This window comes from Lissotriton vulgaris, chromosome 1_2 (genome assembly GCF_964263255.1).
Source record: "Lissotriton vulgaris chromosome 1_2, aLisVul1.2, whole genome shotgun sequence".
Lineage (NCBI taxonomy): Eukaryota > Metazoa > Chordata > Amphibia > Caudata > Salamandridae > Lissotriton > Lissotriton vulgaris.
Genome location: NC_141686.1, coordinates 343,407,133 through 343,428,475, shown reverse-complemented (window position 1 = coordinate 343,428,475; position 21,343 = coordinate 343,407,133). Strand labels below are relative to the sequence as shown.

Genomic DNA, 21,343 nt, shown 5'->3' with positions numbered 1-21,343 from the left:
CCGCTCTGCAAAAGACCTTCGGTCCACTTCGACATACAGGGGTCGCTTGACGTGGCTCGCAAATCCTCCGGAATTTTCTTGCGGGGCTGCTCACGACCCTCGGGCTGAACCGCTACCACTGAAACCGCCCTACGTTGGGTGCCAGTTGGAGAACCGGGCCTTATGGGCCGGGCGGCGCAGGGCACGCCTTAATCCCAGAGTTCACCTGCCTTGTACAAAACAGAGACACAATACACTCCGTTGAGCGTGGAAGCCAGGTTTATTAGCTGCAGCTAAGCACAGTTATCCTAGAAGTTACACTCGAGGGTGGATTCTAAGGAGACTGCCACTCCAATCCGTGGCACACAATCTCTTATAGTAACACATTTACAATCATTTCCTTCTATCGTATATAGAACAGACCAATGAGAAAAGTTGAAAAACAAGCTATCAGGTATCACAAAATACGCCCCTTTCTCAGACCCGTGTACTACCCCTCCCAACAAATTATTTTATTATTTATTATTTATTTTATTTAATGAACTTGTATTGCGCACAGCTACCCGCAATGGGTTTCCCGGCGCCAGGGACAGACTGAAGAAGAAAACAAGCAATTGCTGAAAGAAAAGAAAAACAGAACCGAAGAACTTAGAACAGAAGAGTCTTCAATTTTTTGCGGAAAGCAAGAAGACTAGTTTCTGTTTTTAGCGCCAACGGGAGAGCATTCCACATCTTAGGTCCTAGATATGCGAATGAACGGCCTCCCATTTTTGCCAGTCGGATTCTAGGAATCACAAGATTGCCATTGTTGGATGACCTAAGAGAGCGGCCAGGCTGATATGGCTGGGCAAGATTGTGCAGGTAGATGGGAGCAAAACCCTGACGAATCTTAAATAGGAAGCACAAAGTTTTGAAGACCACACGATCAGAAATTTTTAACCAGTGAAGGTCACACAGAGCTTGCATTGCGGACGTTCTACGTGGAACATTGCGCAGCAGGCGAGCAGCTGAGTTCTGTACAACCTGGAGTTTATTGATTGTGGCTTTATCTGCTCCTAGATAGAGCACATTGCCATAGTCGATGCGGGACATCACAAGGGCTTGTACGACAGTTCTTCGAGTGGACTCAGGCAACATCCATATTATCTTCTGCAGCCAGCGTAGAGTATTAAAACAGATTGCAGCGACCTTAGTTGCCTGCTGCCTCATCGAGAGTTTATCGTCGATCAGGACACCGAGGTTACGAGCAACAGGCACGGGGGTAGGCAGCGGACCCATATCACTGGGCCAGTGTCTAGAGCCCCACAGATCTTTATGTTTGCCTAGTATGATCACCTCGTTCTTGTCACCGTTGAGCTTTAGCAGATGCGCTTGCATCCAAGCTGCAACACGAGAAAGGCCAGTTTTAAGGGCAGAAGTGTCCTGAGCCCTGCTGCTAGACAAAGAAAACACAATCTGCGTGTCGTCTGCATATGAGTATATAGACAGACCGGCGTCCTCTACGATAGAAGCAAGTGGTCTGATGTAAATATTGAACAACAGAGGGCTCAATATAGACCCTTGAGGGACTCCGTAAGCAGAGGAGTGAATCGCAGATTCAGCTTTGTTTGAGAAAACCTGAAAGGTGCGCTCATTGAGAAATGAGGCCACCCAGGCAAGCGCAGGTCCAACAACACCAAGGGAGCAGAGAGACTCCAATAAGAAGGAATGGGACACGGTATCGAAAGCAGCGCTTAAATCAAGAAGAATAAGCGCAAAGGTCTCACCGCTATCGATACCGTGTCGGAGTCGCTCAGTCACCCCAAGGAGTGCGGATTCAGTGGAATAATTAGCGCGAAAGCCTGATTGGGATGGATGAAGATATCCCACGTTTTCAACATTAATTCAAATTAATCAGTGATGATGTCTACAATCCCCTCTTGGAGGTGGCAGGACATGCTTGTGTACCTCAAAGGACAGTTGTGTAACAAGAGAATACAAGGAGAGAATAGCGAAGGCCAGTCGGATAAGATAACATAACATAACATAACATAACATAACATAACATAATGTAAGGAAAGAATAGGAGAAGGCAAATAGTCGGTCGAGACAGGGATCAATCGAGCCAGACATGGATTAACGAACTCAGCCAGACCCTGACATCGGGTTTCGTAAATAAGAGCAATGGGGTTACTTTTCAACTAAAAAGACACGTAGCAGCTGGAAAGGCAAAAACACACCGTTCGCCGTGCTGCCTGAATGAGGGCAACACAAAATGGCGACGGACACAAAATGGCGGCTAGATACGGGTCGAAGTCAGAAATCGCAGAGCCTCCCTACCTTATATAACTCAAAGCTGCTACTGGACAACACTCTAATCTCTCTCCAGCAGCTAAATTAATCACTGGCGTTCTCTTGACACTTTTATTGTTGCCCAAAAACTGTCAATTATACAAGGAACTTTGCAGAGCTTTTAAAACTGCTACCTGAGGACCCCCTGGGAATGTGTCAGGGACCCCTGGGGGTCCACGGACCCCAGTTTGGGAAACACTGGCCTACGGGAATCTGCAAACTGCCTGCGTCGCAGTGAGCAGGAAGCAGGGGTTGTACATGCTGCTTGGTACTGTCCAGCAATATTCAATTCTGGGAAAGAGTTTTCCAGGCATTGACGGCTATAACAGCCTCACTATACAGATGGAACCAATGCTCTCAGCTTATTTCCTCCAATTTCTTCCTTTTTATCTTTGGTTAATTTCCCTATATAAGTTTCTATACTATACGTTCTATTCTTTTATAATTTTCTGCATTGATACCTTCCCTTTATTATTCTTCATTTTCTTTCTACTCACATTTGCTTAAAAATTACTTTTTATCTCACCATAAGTCATTGGAGTTTTCAATCAAATACCTTATTGTTTTATTCACAACTGAATTATTTTTTCCTCCGTTCATCCTATTATTGCATCACTTGTATTAAAATAAGATAGTCTTCATCTTTATGAATTCATATATATTTAACTCTATGTGTTACTTCCAATGTGATTTATGTTATCATATTGTACATTTCTGTATTTTATTGCTTTTATTGTCTTATATTTAATAAATGCAAATAAACCATTTCAACACAAAAAAAAGAAAGCTAGTAGCTATTGGAATACTATTAGCTAAGCGCAGAGTAGCGATGCGCTGGGCAAGGGGCCCTGCCCCAAAATTGGGGGATCGGCACTCGGACATGGCACACTGTAATGAGTGGTTGGACACTTCTGATGAGCTTCAGTCTGCGCACAACCGCCCTGGGGACTACTGGGCCCTTTATAAGGCATACTTAGTGGACAAAGGCAAAAATGCCGCGGAGGAAGGGCAAGCAGAAGGGCGATGCTGGACATAGGAAACTAAAAGAGGATTGCAGGCTGCAGAGTGGTGGGCTATGGAATGGGGCTGCGGTAACACCAGACCCCTGCGAAGGACGAACGAATGTATGCAGTTGAAGAATGTACGGATGACAGGTCCTCTGGGGCAGATGTGTGGGCAGAGGTCTATCGAATGACTGTCAGCAGCAGAAAGGTACACTGAAGAGCGCCACTTACCACTGAATGCTTTGTACTACTTTCTGTATCATACAAGAACTATGTTGTGCAGTGGGACTACGAGGCGGTCAAATGCGCATGTGTGATCTTTAAAATGTTAATAAAGAAAGAATTTTTAAAAAAACAGCAGCGAGGGAGTTGAGCAAGAAAAGAAAGGAAGCCCCTGAGAGTGTGAAAGATGTTTCTGGACTATACAGCCATTTCTGATATTTCAGGAATTGCCTTAAATAAATGAAAGCTCCAAACTACTTGCGCGTGGAACGGTGGAGGACGAGTGGAGCCTGCAACCTGCAACCAATTCTCAATTGCATTTTGTTTTCGGTGGACTGGTAATGGTGAGCCGCAGCACAGTGAACATGAAATGAAAAGTGCTAAAGAAAGAAAGCGCTTGTAGCTACTAAACAAAAAGTTTTAGGCGATCCTCTAAACCAAAAAGTTTGTTGATCCGCAGTTACAATTGACACACACACACACACCGTTGTTCCTGTGTCGTAGTAAGCATGTAATGTAGCGCAGATGGTTAACGCATCCACTGCGAACATCTGCAGCATGCAGAGCACAGGCTTGAAGCCTTTTAAGATGCAACACGTCCTCGACCCTTCTTTTGTGAAGGCGTCCCCTCCATATGATGGGGAATGCTATACAACATGTGGAGTGGAGTATAATGGACATAAGGTGTGGCTATTATTAAAAGGGTTGATGCGTGTGTGTGTCTGTTTTGTATTTCCAAAACGCTTGCAGGTATAATCCTATGTGCTGTTCATCCCACTAAAATCTAACTTTGCCGTTGCATTTAGGAAGCAAACTGTGTTGTTAAATGAAACATACGGTAACCTTATTTACGCAGAATGAAGTCCCGCATGAACCAAGAAGTTGTAGAAGAAGGGTTCCTGCTGCTCAGGCGTCGGCAGTGCAGTGACTCGTAATAATGATCATTTTATCTGAGCATGGTCCTGAGAGATCGACTCTCCTTCCAAAACATACAGCCCTCCATCAGAGCTAGCAGGAACGTCCTGCTCGGGTTTATGCATATTTGTGGAAAGACCAGGATGCCATGAGCTCAGGTGCAAGCGAAGGAAATCACCAATTTGACTGTTGTTGGGCTGCTAATATACAGTAATTTACAAGGTTCAACTGGCCCCTCACAGCCCTGGGCCCGGTGCCACTGCACCTGCTGCACCATTAATAAAGTGCACAGAAGCATGAGGAGTCAGCAAGCACCAGAAGGAGTGTGATGAATGGACCAAGAACAGCAGGAGCATCTGCCGTCCGCTGAAAAAACACGAACATGGACTTCAAACAAAATATTATCTCCAATCCTAAGACTGAAAGAGACATCTTCATTCATGAGGAGCACAAATAAATGAACGCTTGCAGCGATTCATTTGTTTTAAAACCCTGTGCCGGTGCTCATGCCACCGCTGTTGCTGCACACGTGTAAAGCTGGCGCTGCACCATTAGTTTAGTGCCCTATTGGCTAGTTCTCCTGCTGGGGGAGTAAATCATTAGGGGCCACTTGTATGAAGCATTTTTGCAGTCGGAAACGTCCAACCACAAAAATGCTTTTACAAATGTACAAAATACAAATTGAGATTCGGTAACACGCTACCTCCTCGCAATTAGTGTGTGCGATTTGGGATTTCAAAGCGGCGTGTTTACGGCATTTCTTCCAAATACTGAATATGAATGGGCTGTATGAATGTTTTGCGACTGAATCAAAGTCAAGTTTTACTGACTCCCTGAAGTATTTGGTAACCCATTTGCAAATAGGTAGGGGTCCTTTGAAGAATGGATAAAAAATATTTTAATAGCAGGCAGCTCTCCCACGGACCCCACTGTCTACTCTTAAAAAATTAAACAAAAAAGCTTATTTTTTTCTTTTTAAATGCATCCCATTATCCTTAAAGTAAAATGGGCTGCATTAAAAAAAAAGACTGCTTTTTTAAAAAACAATCATAGACATGGTGGTCTGCTGACCTCAGTTGGCGGCCATCTCTGTGATGGTTTTGATTCCAAATGGGTCTCAAATTGCGACCTACCACACTAATATGCATGAGGTAGGTCTATTTGGCACTCGCTAGCAATCGCTAATGAAACTCGAAAGAGTTTCATACATTACGAATCCCGATTTCCAAATTGCGACTCGTAGAGTATCGCAAATAGGAAATCGGTATTCCTGATACTAGTACATCCTGCCCTTAGTCTTGTTGTATTTTGCATTCTTGAATGAGGAAAGCAAAAAAGGTCTGGGAGCTGAAAAAAAGAAATAAAAAAATCAGTCTGGAAACAGTACTTACTCCTTACAGGAGGAAAATCAAGTTATACCTGGCGGCACTCATATATACAGGGCTGCTCAGTGGGTTAGCTGCTTTCCATTTGGTTGTGGCCGCACTCTTCACTACCGAAGCCTGAGCGCTGTAGCGCTTACAGAGCGACACAAAAATAAATGTGCGCCCTATAGGAGGGGATCTTAAATGCACAGAATGCTGACTCGAACCCATTGCAATGCAAGATACAGAAGGATTTATTGAGGAAAAGAGGTCTACATACATCTGCAATAACCACAGTTCAACTACTAACTCTTAAACATATGTGTTAAAAGGTATGAAGAGAAGGGAAAAGAGCCCCCGTTTCTTTCTGCAGCTCCAACGGTAATCACACACCACAAAGAGTGAGCAGCACCTGGGCTGAAGACGGAAGCAAGACTGTTCTGCGAGGCGATTACCTCTGTGCGTTGCAGAGGGGCATCGGACTTCGATTTCTTAGCACATTGGCATCTGCAAATAGGGGGCTGTGCTGAGAGCCCTAGCTGTGAGCTCAAAGTTGTTGTGACGTGTAAGTAGTAGTTTAGTGTGTGTTTTGTAAGGCGGCGTGAGAGCGTTGCGGCTGTGCCCTCATGTAACAACGTGAGAGAGTAGAATCAACTAGCAGTGAGAAACGCTCAGCACATTTATAAAGAAATAACACGAGGATGTGATTGGTTACCGATCATATCTCCTTACAATCTTGTATGGCTGCTCGCAATCACGCTTCACAGGTGACCAGAGCTGCAATTACGGAGCCGGGAAAATGACTCATCTGAATGATGCTGCCTCACTGGGGGCATATATGCCTTAGCATGCTTGGGGCAGGCTCAGAAATTACTTCTTTAAATACGTTTAGCACAGGCATACCATTATACACCGAGTGCTTGCTTTTTGAACACCTGTAATGGCCGGATTTTCTGCTTAGATGGGATCAGCCCCTAGGGGCCCCTCTAACCCAGCCAGAACGTAACCACATCCCTCCTCAGGACCATCTATCCAGGCACCTGGGTACCTACCTGAGGATGGGGAACTCGCAATATACAAGCTCATATTATCAGAAACACCACTAAATCTATAGGGATACTAAGAATACTCACTGATTACTAAGGATATCCATGCCCTACACCACACTCATACCTTATAGTCTCGCGGCCACTCAGACCCAGACTAATCTACCCTGGGGCAGATATGACACACAATCTGGCGTGTCTACACACGTGGGTCTTCAGCCCCAGTGCTCTCCTTTTCCAAACGGTCTACAATCCGGCAGACCTCCACGCTGGTAATCCCCCCCAGCGCTCTCATTAACGCCGTATATCAACGACGACCACATTCCTATGAACACCTTCAGTTTTCTGTCTCTTCACTAAGGGTCTGCTACTACAATAATATTATGGGATAGCTGAATTACTTAGTGTCAACAATTCCCTAGCTCAAGGGCTCCCTGTTCTCCCTATTTATTCCGACTTACCGGATCAGGGGCAGCATCTGTTCTGGCTGTAACATCTGACTAGGAGAAAAAGGTTACCTATGCTTTGGAACAGAAGACGCTGTTTACAGGATTATGGGATGGTGTACTAACTTTATCCCTTAGTTGCAGGTCTCCTATCTCCCTAATTATTCACTATTACTTACCTGATCAGGGGTAGCATCTGTTCAAACAGTAATACCTGACTGGGAAAGGGGATTACCCTCACTGTATGGGGACAAAGATATACACACTATGTGATTGAGTTATTCCTTGATTTAAGCGCTCCTACTCCCTTCTGTTAGAAGAGAGGCTAGCTTTATCATAAAAAACTCATACACACTAATTCACTAATTAATGGGGAAGTTTATTGTAACAATAATAAAGTACACATATACAAAACTATGGGGTCTCTATAACTAGCAGTAACTTTAACACACCGCTGAAAGAAAAGGATTAGACATACAATTTATCTGCGGGGTAACACACCGCTGAAAGGGAAAAGATTAGACATACAATAGCCTAGGGAATAAGAACAAGATTAAGATGTAAGTGTAAAGGGGACTAGTTCAGACTACCTCACCTATTAGAAGGAAGATTTCTCTCTGCCTCTGGTGGGATTAGGGCTCTCTCTGTCTCTCCCTCCTTCACCACATCACCACGCCTCTGGTTCAATTGCTCCAGCTGACAGCCTTCTTTGATGCTCTCTGCACTGCTCTCTCTCCTCATCTTCAGCAATCGTCTGCCTTCTTTCTCCATTCCAGAACTGCACTCTATTCTGCAGCTCCAGCAGACATCCTGTTCTCTCTCCAAGCTGAACTGAGCTCCAAGCTGAACTGAGCTCCAAGCTGAACTGCACACAAGCTGGAATGAACACTCCTCCTTTCCTGCAGCTCGCTATTATGGATTCCTCTCCCCTCATGGAAATTTCCACCAAAGGGCTGCCTCCCACCGAATTCCTGTGCCAGCTCCAAGGCTTCCACGCAACCGCAGTGCGCATCTGCATGTTACGTCTGGGCCCAAGAGAAAAACACATTCCTCGGATAAGAAGCAGTCCTAACTGGATTTTCCTCTAGCACACAACAGCCTTAACTATAAACATTACCTTTACCCTTGAAGCCTCTCAGCTCCATCAAGATGGAGTCCCTCTAGTTCTAGGCCTGTAGGCCTGAAAGGGATGAAATACCCCTTAGCTCTGTCAGAATACCTACATAAACCATACCAATGTGTAATATAAAGTCAGGACCACAGGATCCAACCTCTACTATAAGTAAAAGTAACAGGCCAAAGCCAATAGGCAATAGATGGCCTCTTCTAGGTCTGGAAGAAAGGGCTTAAAAGGGCCAACACAAGCTAAGAATACCTATCCTAGATGTGAGCAAGATTAAAGTCTATATCACTGCTAAATAGAGCTAAAAACCCTGCCATTACATTCCACCCTTAGATCTTTATCTTGCGAACATCTATAAACAACAACATCCATATAAACAAACATCAACACAATCTATCAACAAATCAAAAACTAAAAAACTCTCTAAAAAGAATGACAACTTAAGGAAATTCCACCTGAAACTCAATGTAGGGAATACAAATCTAACAACCAACTGAAAACAAAGCAAAGCACCCTTGACTTGAATGCTGAAACATATCTAAGATTGGATCTGATAACAACAGAAACTATCCAAAGCATCCTCAAACTAAATGTGCCTCAACTTCTAGTGATAACTGGTGAAATCTAGTGATGTAGGGACTTATGTGTTGAATGAAAACAGCAAGGGGCCTAAATGGGGCCTACCTACTTCGGACAACTTAAGAACTAAATGTACCTCAACTTCTAATGATAAAACAACAAAGGGCCTAAATGAGGCCTACCTACTATGGTCAACTTAAGCTAATGATAACTCATGAAATCTATTGGTGTAGGGTCTTGTTTGTGGGATAAAAATAACAATGGGCCTAAATGAGGCCTAATGACATTGGTCAACTTAAGGAAAAATTTGGTGAAATCTGAGAAGTAAACATGACAAACGGTTCTCAAGGTCTGGGCAAACATTAATAATACACACCTCCCAGGACAACATAAAGTCTAGGGTAACCACCCTTTGATCAATCAAAGTGAAAACTATAATTGGTGACTGCATCCTAAAAAGCAAAGATAGTACTACATAAACATCAAAACCATGAAAACATTTCTTTTTTTTTTTTGTTTAAAAGTGGGGCCTGTTCGTAGTGATTGCAAAGAAAAACATGGGAATAATGCAGGCCAAGGAATTACATAACAAAATCCTTTTGCGGGAAATCGTATCATGATGGATTCTGTCACAAATAAAACATTGTCTTTTAAACCTGACCGCCAAGGCAGCCAACATAGAACCCCTTCCATGCTCATGACGAGCTTAGCCAATCGCAGGTTGTGAGTCCAATGTCCCATTATTGGGGTTCAAGGCAGTCAATTTTGGGACATCAGTGTAGGTCACCACCCTGCATCTTCTGTATCCGGTAGCAAGGAAGCACTTCCTCCGATGCGGCCATCCACCACCAATCCGGTCTGGTCTGGTCTGGTTCCATCTTCCAAAAATAATAAAGTAACATAAAAACATGAAAGTAAAAAACTAAAATAAGAAAGGAAGGGGGAGGGGGGTGGGCCGACGCACGCACCAACACCACAACCCAGCAACCTAGGACAAGAAAACAAGTATCATTAATCTTGCAAAATAAAATTTTCCATTTAAAAAGCACCCCAAGTGCTTTTCATTATTGAAAAGAAAATATCCTAATTAATTAAAAACATTATTCTGAAGTCAAGAAATAATTAAAACCATATACTTTGAAATTTGTTTGAGTAAAATCTAAATTTTAAACACATCCAAAAGGGCCTAATGATACCCTAATCCTCTGTGAGACAGCCCCTCCCTTCAGAAGGATGTTCGTGCTCAGAGTTTTGAATCTGCTCCAAAAAATACGCAGAAGCCAGGCTACAGTGTGAAGTAATTTGAATCACTGCCAAGTGATGATCTCATAGCAGGAGCAGGGCGCTGCCAAGCACTCGGTTCAAGCCTCTCTTTCTCTAATCAGGGAAGCCTGCCCAGGCCTACTGTATCTAACTAACTCCAAGGGCCAAGAGTCTGCCAACTACTCTGCATGTACAGGGATCCCTTATCTGGAGGCAATGAAGCTGTCTGCGCCGACAGCAAGGAAGAGCGAGTTCACCCCTCCCTTACATAAACATTCCGTTTGCGGAACAAAATTGGATGTTGGCCAATCATAACAAGACAGGCAGTGTTCGGAGCCCCTAGAGGGAAAAAACCCCCCTTTACAAGACATCTGGTCTGCAAGGTCAAAGATAGTTCCTGGAAGCCAAAACAATTCTGTTCCCAGGCAGATTCTCTAACTAACGAAAGCAAATTCAAATGTGGGAAAAAACAGATTAATCTGTCTACTTAAAAGCTCCACTTTCTAAAAAGACTTTTGTCTAACTAATTCAGCTAAAAGGCAAGACATTTGAAACATGGGCATTTATTTAGCATGCAGATCAACACACAAAAAGGGGCAATTTGCCTCTGCACACAAGACTATGCATTCTGCATTTGAAAAAACGAATTATCATGGACTATTGGGTTTAATATTTCTCTGCACATATATCTATCAGGCAGCATGTTTAATGAACACTGCTTTTACCGTGCAAGATATTACCTTTCTATCAACAGCTTGTCAAAGTACATAGGCGAGCCTTGTAACTAAATGCAAATTAAACTAATGTAAGGGACACATAGATGGTAGTGTGTTATAGTTATCATTTTTAACAATATATTCTGCTCCACCCTAACTATACACACTAGCATCCAAAAAATAAAAATATATACTGTCAGCTGTTGAAAGAGAAATAAATTTAAAACAACATAAAATGCAGACACATTTCACCATTGTATTTTGTTCAACCAGGGGCAACATGTAATTTTGCATTACAGCGTAATTAATCAGGCAAGCCATTCAATCCAGCATAATAAAAGGGCCAAATTCATATATTATCAAACAGCCATTTATTTTCTAACTGAGTGAGTTAACTTACATATGCCGGTTTGCTGCATATTAAAACATCTACATTTGAAAAAAGGTTCAGCTTGCATCAGGGAAAATAATAATGAGAACACATTTATTTTAAAAGCACACGGTTGCCTTTCACTAATTAAAAGCACATGTTACCATGCACTGTTGGGCAAGAATAATAATTCACAATCTGTGACCATTCTAAAACACGGTTGGCATATTCCTTTCCAGTTGGAAACTTTCAAAGAAATAATTAATAAAAACAGCCCCGTAGCGCGCGCACACCAACTGGGCCATCTTCTAATATTTCACTCATTTTAAATCATGCATTCAAAAATAATTCTCCACATGTCTGTGGATGCATATTAAGTAGCACATTTAAAAGAACACAGCTCTCTCCGTGCAAACCCTTATCTCCATCCGACTGGCTGATTTATAACTTACCGACCTCTAATAGTCAGACACATGAAGTCATCCGTTCCAAGGCAAACCCACACAAATTCGTAGACGCAGTTCAAAAAGAATGTTAAATGAACAGAGCCCTTCGCTCAGCACAAGATGTTACCTTTCCGTCAAGAAGCTGACAAAGCACCTAGGCAGACCCAGGAACCAATAAAAGTCAAAATCAAACCATCAATCATCAAAATATTCACTGACTTTTAGAGTCAGCTCAAATAACCATGCATATTAGACAGCATGTTAAAATAAATACTGCCATCACAATTCAAGATATTAACCCTTTGGCAGCTCAAGCACAATCATTCCCCAAGACTGCAGTACATGGGAAAGTCATGAACTAATCTCTCCACGATTACAGATAACACGTACGCACATCTTCAAAACGTTATCCCCAAGCACCCAAGAGAGATCCAGCTCTCTCCTGCCTAACGTAATGATAACATGCCCTGTCCAAGCCATGACCACATGGCGCTATTCACAAGCCATATTTACAAGACAAGCTCTTCACAAGTAATATATCCAAGGCGCAATGCACAAGGAACACAGCAAGTCAAAATGAGAACATGCTCCTCACAAGCCACATTAACATGGCGCTATTCACAAGCCATATTTACAAGGGGCTATTTACAAAGAACTCCTCAAGTCATATCACTTTGAATACATTTCACATTGCACAGCATAAGCAAACGCAGCAAGCAATTGAATGGGCAATTTAAAAGCATTTTTCACACACATTTATAAAATTGGACCACCACAAAGATGTTACTGGCACCCTCATGTAATGCTATCCTTCAACCCTGACAGTTCAAACACCAAGATGAAAACCATTCCTTCCACCCTGAATAAACCAAATGCCATGATGTAATGCAATCTCCTCACGCTGCAACTGTTCAAGCCCATAGGTCACACAGGCTACATAAACTGCCAAACTACGCCAGATGGAACTGGCGCTCAGGGCACTCCCTCACAACACATGGGAAACTCTCTAAGCACATGGCCAGGCCACACAGAATTCGTAAGATGCCGACTACGCCAGATGTAATGGCCGGATTTTCTGCTTAGATGGGATCAGCCCCTAGGGGCCCCTCTAACCCAGCCAGAACGTAACCACATCCCTCCTCAGGACCATCTATCCAGGCACCTGGGTACCTACCTGAGGATGGGGAACTCGCAATATACAAGCTCATATTATCAGAAATACCACTAAATCTATAGGGCTACTAAGAATACTCACTGATTACTAAGGATATCCATGCCCTACACCACACTCATACCTTATAGTCTCGCGGCCACTCAGACCCAGACTAATCTACCCTGGGGCAGATATGACACACAATCTGGCGTGTCTACACACGTGGGTCTGCAGCCCCAGTGCTCTCCTTTTCCAAACGGTCTACAATCCGGCAGACCTCCACGCTGGTAATACCCCCCAGCGCTCTCACTTACACACGGCCCGCAATCTGGCAGACCTCCACGCTGGTAATCCTCCCCAGCGCTCTCATTAACGCCGTATATCAACGACGACCACATTCCTATGAACACCTTCAGTTTTCTGTCTCTTCACTAAGGGTCTGCTACTACAATAATATTATGGGATAGCCGAATTACTTAGTGTCAACAATTCCCTAGCTCAAGGGCTCCCTGTTCTCCCTATTTATTCAGACTTACCGGATCAGGGGCAGCATCTGTTCTGGCTGTAACATCTGACTAGGAGAAAAAGGTTACCTATGCTTTGGAACAGAAGACGCTGTTTACAGGATTATGGGATGGTGTACTAACTTTATCCCTTAGTTGCAGGTCTCCTATCTCCCTAATTATTCACTATTACTTACCTGATCAGGGGTAGCATCTGTTCAAACAGTACTACCTGACTAGGAAAGGGGATTACCCTCACTGTATGGGGACAAAGATATACACACTATGTGATTGAGTTATTCCTTGATTTAAGCGCTCCTACTCCCTTCTGTTAGAAGACAGGCTAGCTTTATCATATAAAACTCATACACACTAATTCACTAATTAATGGGGAAGTTTATTGTAACAATAATAAAGTACACATATACAAAACTATGGGGTCTCTATAACTAGCAGTAACTTTAACACACCGCTGAAAGAAAAGGATTAGACATACAATTTATCTGCGGGGTAACACACCGCTGAAAGGGAAAAGATTAGACATACAATAGCCTAGGGAATAAGAACAAGATTAAGATGTAAGTGTAAAGGGGACTAGTTCAGACTACCTCACCTATTAGAAGGAAGATTTCTCTCTGCCTCTGGTGGGATTAGGGCTCTCTCTGTCTCTCCCTCCTTCACCACATCACCACGCCTCTGGTTCAATTGCTCCAGCTGACAGCCTTCTTTGATGCTCTCTGCACTGCTCTCTCTCCTCATCTTCAGCAATCGTCTGCCTTCTTTCTCCATTCCAGAACTGCACTCTATTCTGCAGCTCCAGCAGACATCCTGTTCTCTCTCCAAGCTGAACTGAGCTCCAAGCTGAACTGAGCTCCAAGCTGAACTGCACACAAGCTGGAATGAACACTCCTCCTTTCCTGCAGCTCGCTATTATGGATTCCTCTCCCCTCATGGAAATTTCCACCAAAGGGCTGCCTCCCACCGAATTCCTGTGCCAGCTCCAAGGCTTCCACGCAACCGTAGTGCGCATCTGCATGTTACGTCTGGGCCCAAGAGAAAAACACATTCCTCGGATAAGAAGCAGTCCTAACTGGATTTTCCTCTAGCACACAACAGCCTTAACTATAAACATTACCTTTACCCTTGAAGCCTCTCAGCTCCATCAAGATGGAGTCCCTCTAGTTCTAGGCCTGTAGGCCTGAAAGGGATGAAATACCCCTTAGCTCTGTCAGAATACCTACATAAACCATACCAATGTGTAATATAAAGTCAGGACCACAGGATCCAACCTCTACTATAAGTAAAAATAACAGGCCAAAGCCAATAGGCAATAGATGGCCTCTTCTAGGTCTGGAAGAAAGGGCTTAAAAGGGCCAACACAAGCTAAGAATACCTATCCTAGATGTGAGCAAGATTAAAGTCTATATCACTGCTAAATAGAGCTAAAAACCCTGCAATTAACACAACTTTAGCTGGGACTTAAACATCAGTATGCCGCACATCATGCACTTAAATGCCGAACAATGCTGATTAGTGCATGGCCTTTTAAAATAAATTAATCTGAAAGGGACGGATCACGCCCGGAGAGCCACAGCTGCCTGTAAAGCCCTGCAGCCTCTCTCAGAAACTAGTGCAGCAAACGGCATGCGAAGAAGAAAGATGCTGCATAACTTGTGAACCTCGGCAACCCGATACCTGCCGTTTAAGAGGCACGCTGCAACGTTCTCCCCTCTTCCGCTGTGGTATGTTGCTAGGCCCAAGATCTGCTCTCTGTGCTCATTCACGCAAGAGATCTTTTTTTCCACACTGCTCACTTTTGAAAAGCAAAAGCTGCAAATGGTGCCTCAGTGATGTGTGAAGTGTATGCGCTTCGCAACGGAGTTTGCGCACTCGTGGTTATTACACTAAATGCACGTACCCTACAGGGAACACTGGCCATTAGGCATTTTGGCTATAAGCCCTCGCTAAATTACAACATTCCAGTGAAACTTACTTTGGGGTAAGCAGGACATAAGATTGTTACAGTGAAAATGGATCTAGTTTGTATTTATTGGTGTTGTAGAAACGTTCATTTTGAGTGAAGTTCTTGGCATAAACTGTGCAGTGATAGGGTTCAGTTTAGTGTGTATTATTTGGTTACGTTGCATATGTGCCTTTCGAGTAAAGCTCTTCTCACACACTGTGCAGCAATGAGGCCTCTCCCTGGAGTGTAAACTTCGGGCCGTAGAAGATGTGCCTTACCAGTAAAGCTCTTCCCACACACTGTGCAGTGATAAGGCCTCTTTCCTGTGTGTGCACTTTGATGCCATACATTGTCTTTCTTTCTGGGAAAAGTGCTTGGAAGACACTTTGCAGTGATAAGGTTTCTCTCCTGTGTGTTTGGTGTGACGAGACTTGACTTTTGATTTAAGCTCTTCTCGCACACAGTGCAGTGAAAAGGCTTCTCTCATGTGTGTACGCTTTGATGCCGTACAAGGCTTCCGTTCTGGGAAAAGGACTTTGAACACATAGTGCAATGATAAGGTCTCTCTCCGGTGTGTATTAGTTGGTGCGTTCGTAGATTTCCCTTATGATTGAAGCTCTTCTCACACAAGGTGCAGCGAAAAGGCTTTTCTCCTGTGTGTATGCGTTGATGCTGAAGAAGAATTTTCTTTCGAGTGAAGCTCTTTGCACATACAGAGCAGTGATAAAGCCTCTCTCCTGTGTGTTCAATTTGATGCCGTACAAGGGTCGACTTATCAGCAAAGCGCTTGGAACACAGCGTGCAGTGATAAGGCTTCTCTCCTGTGTGTGTTCTTTGATGCAGTACAAGGTTTGTCTTCTGAGAAAAGGTTTTGGAACACACAGTGCAACAATGAGGCCTCTCTCCTGTGTGTATGCTTTGATGCCGTACAAGGGTACTCCTATCAGCAAAGCGCTTGGAACACAGAGTGCAGCGAAAAGGCTTTTCTCCTGTGTGTATGCGTTGATGCTGTACAAGGGTCGACTTATGAGAAAAGCGCTTTGAACACACAGTGCAGTGATAAGGCTGCTCTCCTGTGTGTGCTCTTTGATGCCGTACGAGGCCTCCCTTTTGAGAAAAGCGCTTTGAACACACAGTGCAGTGATGAGGTCTCTCTTCGGTGTGTATTAGTTTGTGCTTTCGTAGATTTGTCTTTAGACTGAAGCTCTTCTCACACTTGGTGCAGCGATAAGGCTTTTCGCCTGTGTGTATGCGTTGATGCTCATGGAGAATTTGCTTTTGAGTGAAGCTCTTTGCACATACAGTACAGTGATGAGGCCTCTCTCCTGTGTGTACGCTTTGATGCCGTACAAGGCCTTTCTTATGAGCAAAGCGCTTGGAACACACTGTGCAGTGATACGGCCGCTCTCCAGTGTGTGTTCTTTGATGCTGTAAAAAAGTTGCCTTTTGAGTGAAACACTTTTTACACGTTTCGCAGGGATATGGCCCGTGGCTGATGTGTCCTTTTTTGTGCCTCACAAGAAGTGTCTCATTGATAAATCCTTTGTCACACACATTACAAGGAAAGCATCTCTCCCTCATGTGCATTCTGCGTCGTTTCTTTAAGTAGATATTTTGAGTAAAATTAATCTTGCCTCCGGAACCTTTATGGCTTTCTTTCCCATTCATATTTTCTAGATGTGATTGTTGTTCTGCAAAATAGAAAAACATTGAAAATTACATGAAGAAAATATTTCTTGAAAAAGCTGCATTGATATATTATGGAGAAGTGAACAGTTACAATTCAGGGAAAAAAAATATATGTTCTAGGAAAAAGAGTCACACTTCCCTTTGAGACACAAATGGTGGCTAGTCCTCCTACATAAAGTGTGTTGACCTGGTCCTGCAGCAGGAGCATGCTGGGAAATCAAGTGATTCACAAGAACCACTGTTGGACATGGGGTTTCTGGTTGGCTAGGGTAGGCACCTAAGCCAGGTAGAATCCACCACTCTAGTCAGGGTAAGCCAGATACGCACCTGAGATAACCTGCGCTCACCCTCTGGTAGCTTGGCGCAGAGCAGTCAGGCTAGTTTAAACAGGCAATGTGCAGAGCATTTGTGCAACACACTCGCGCAGCAACACAGTGAGTAAACCACAAAAGGGAAACCACGCAGGATTATGTAAAAAGAAATTCTATATTGTACATCAAACAAGACCAAAAAGACTTAAATCACACTGTTAGTACAAATAATGTAGGTTTGACAGAGAAAAACACACATTACTATGAAAACATAGGTCACAGCGCACCTGAGCTCCTATTACACTTCATACGGTAACTGTAGTGAACGTGGTTGAAGTGATTGCATTTAGAAACCAAACGTACGGCGCAGGAGCACCTACTAAACGCTAAACAGTAATTGAGCTTGTGTCTTCCAGCAGTTCTCCTCTATGGACGGCCTGCACCATTCTTGCGGTCATCTCCAGAGCAGAGACAATGCTGAACAAGAAATGCCCCTCACGCTCTTGCGACTCCGGAGCCCGCCGGGGCCGCTTGAATCGCGTCTCTTTGCCCAAGGGAAACCAAGCCACCCGTGAAGGAGAGCAGGCGGCTTTACCACTCTTCTAGACCCAACCTGCCTCACAGTACCTTTGTGGGTGCCGGGTCACTGTCCTCAGGGCATCTGTAACTTGCTAACAATGTTGTCATGTCTCAGGAGTGGGACCCGACGTTGAGAGCTTCGTGCAGTATACGCGTTAAAACCAGAGGGCGAGGCTGGCTGGAATGAGCCTCAGAATGCTGGCCCGCCGCATGTTACAGAACAACGTATCGTCGAAAGGCCTGCCTTGAAGGCTTTGTGCAGCTCCTGTAGCTCTGCAGCCTTAGACGCTGACTGTACCACCTCAGAGCAGTACAAGTCTTCAGGGGGCTGTTCCTCGAGTTTCACGACCAGAGGGGCCACGCTAGTTTGTTCTTGGTGGCATCTGATGGTGGCGATATCATGCCAGACTCCCGGGGTGAGGTTCACAATACAATTCAGCTGCAGTGAGCACGCTGGCTCAAGGACGTGTTTGTTTCTCTGGTAATTCATCCAGGCGAAACAACGCTGTTCACGCTAGAGAAGAAACGCTCACCACATGCTGGTTTGTAAATGATGGAGCACTTCCATAGAATGCACAAAGGCACTCCCCTGGTCAGAGCGCTGTACTGTAGGCCCACGGTGCACAAAGAGGCAACTAGGTCTTTGATGGCCGTGAGAACTCAAGAGAACAGGGGGCAAGCAAACAAGCCCTTGGAGAGCACTTCGGGGAACAAAGGGAGGTGGCAGGCAGCAGACAGCACATAGAGTTAGGTTGCAAATTGGTAGTCCCTCCTGCAGCCCAGCAGCAGCAGGTCAACACAACAAGGCAGTTAGTTGAAAGGGTTGTTGCTCCAGGCAGCACAGCAGTCCTCATGGCAATGAGCAGTTTGTAGAGCCAACAGTGTCTGGCTACAAGTCCCAAGCAGCGTCTAAAAACATGGGATCAGAGCTCCAGTACATATACTCAAAAATGTCTTTGATGAACGGGTGACTTCAAATGAAAATGAATTTTTTTGCACAGAGAAAATAATAAAAATAAAACACTCACTACAGGCAATTGAATATCCACAGGTAGAAAAGGAGAGCTCCAAACCTCGTACCGTAGAAACCTGGACAAATTGGTCTGAAAGTAAAGGAAATCCTCTAAACCCATGAGTTGGTATGTAATGAAAGGTTTCGGTTATGGAACGCAGCCTTAATAAGCAAACTCATTTATTTATAGAAAATGATTATTAATCATTGGCTCTCTATTTAGGAGACAGAGCAACTTTGCACACATTGAATTGGCAAAGCAGCAACAAGTCCTAATTTCAAAAAAGGATCTCTCATAGAACCAAGTAGTTCCATCCAGGGAGATAATAAACTCAACTGGATCAACAAGGTACGCACCTGATTGTGGGAGGTACTTTCTCTTTTTTAGTGAAGGAGCAAATGGGTGTCTCCATTATAGGTGGAGTAGATATATCCATGGGGAAGGCAAACAGTGGGAAGACTCTTGTAAGATTTTTCCAGTAAGTAACCTCATGAATAGCACAGGAGTAAGAATGTTTAGTATAACTAAAAATGTAACATAAAAAGAAAAGGAGAAAAAATCTTTACCAAGGGGTTTAGAAGCAACAATGGACAGACAAATGATGTTAAAAGATGGTATTTACATGTTTGGTAACTATGTGTTTTATTATTTTAATTGTCTAGAATCAGTCCTGATGAAGGCATACTAGAAAAAAAGCCGAAACGCCGCGTCGACCTTTTTGATTCTGTGACCTTTTTATTGTATTTTAATAATATTGTGATGAACATGTACATTGTATAATGGTTTTAATGTTTTGTTTTTTATAACATTGTATTGTGGAATAAAACTTGTATTTTGTTACCGAACTAAAGTAGTGATATGTTCTTAATCAGGAAAAAACGTTTATTTATTTAATCAATTTGTCTAAGAAATTGTCCATTTGTTGTTGTATGGAAACACAGAAATTTAGGTATAGACAACCAAACCAACTCCTTTTATTTGTCTCCCCACCTGATAACTCTATCTGGATAACATCAGTATAATTTTTTACACACAAACATATGTTCTTTATTGTATGAATATGTGGTTAGTTCTTTTGCCTTCTTCATGGAAAACATGCCCCTCTAAGAAAGAATAAACAACCAGAGGGTGCTTAAAGGGGGATACCCGTTAGTCCTACACTAAAACAAGACATTATCTAAACTGTCCAACGAACCCGGACGTTTGTTTCTTTTTCCTGACTTCAAATGAACCCTCAGAAGTGTACAACAGTCCCTTGCAGCCCATTCCTGGCTCCAGACGATCACTAGGGGATAAATCAGCCATTTGAGTGAGGACAGAACACAACCTATTCAAATGTAAGTGTGAATCACCCCTCTCCCAGCCCAAGAAGACTAACAGCATGCAGATGAATGCAGATGTATCCCCTGTCACACCCCGCCCCTCCCATTGGGAAAGCTTGGGTGTTATTACTCTTCCAAACATGATAGTTCCAGGGGTTTCGTCTGTGGTTGAGTGAGGGGGTCAAACGGTAACCTCAAAGAATAGTGTTCAAAACACCTTCGAGGTCGAGCTTCCCCAATGCAGAATGCTGAACAGCTTTCTTTAGAGTACTCATGAGGCGTTCTACCAGACCATTGGCCTGGGGTCAAAGGGGAGTGCTTTTTTGATGCTTTATATTGAGGTGATCTAGAAAGATTTTGAATTCTCGGCTATTAAAAGGTGGGTCGTTGTCAGATTTTAAGATTGCAGGTACAAGTCATGTCGCAAAGATGCCATCTAGGTTTTGAATAACCCTGCTCATTTGCAGTGGATGACAGTTCTTCTACCAATGGAAAATGGGAGTATTGATCAACAATAACTAGAAGATAATGTCCATTATCCAGAGGGCCATAAACAATCAATAGCAATTCTCACCCAAGCATGATGTGACAATTCTGACACAATCAAAGGTTGCTGAATAACTTGAGATGAAAGACAGTTGCATATGTGACAAGTTTTCAATTCTTTTTTGACCCTTTTGTCAAGATACGGAAACCAGACTCGATCACGGAGAGCTCTCTTACTGGCAACTATTCCTCGATCTCCTTCTTGGACAAATTCAACTACTTGTTGTCAGAGACTTTGGTGAATAACAATCTGTGTACCTTGCAGAATGAGGCCTTCCTGCGTTACTGAAAGTTCATCTCACATTTCTGAACATCATATACTCGCTGTCATTAGTGAGAGGTCTAGAATACTGGTTCCACAACTTTTAATCTTGACATGCCACTACCTTGGCTCGTGGCAGTGGCAATTTGCTCTGAAGACATGGCAGTTCGTGTGCTCGATTTCACAATAAATTTGATG

At 43.5% G+C, this 21,343-nt stretch overlaps 1 protein-coding gene across 1 annotated transcript in view; it reads right to left on the bottom strand.

The window, feature by feature from the left end:
• Window positions 1–13,863: 13,863 nt before the first annotated feature.
• Window positions 13,864–21,343, bottom strand: part of LOC147736729 (uncharacterized) — a 127,109-nt gene continuing 119,629 nt past the window's right edge. Inside the window, exon 3 of the mRNA XM_086953446.1 lies at window positions 13,864–17,114. Coding sequence (XP_086809572.1) covers window positions 15,907–17,114 — 1,208 coding nt within the window. The 3' untranslated portion in view covers window positions 13,864–15,906. The remainder of the gene's footprint in view (window positions 17,115–21,343) is intronic.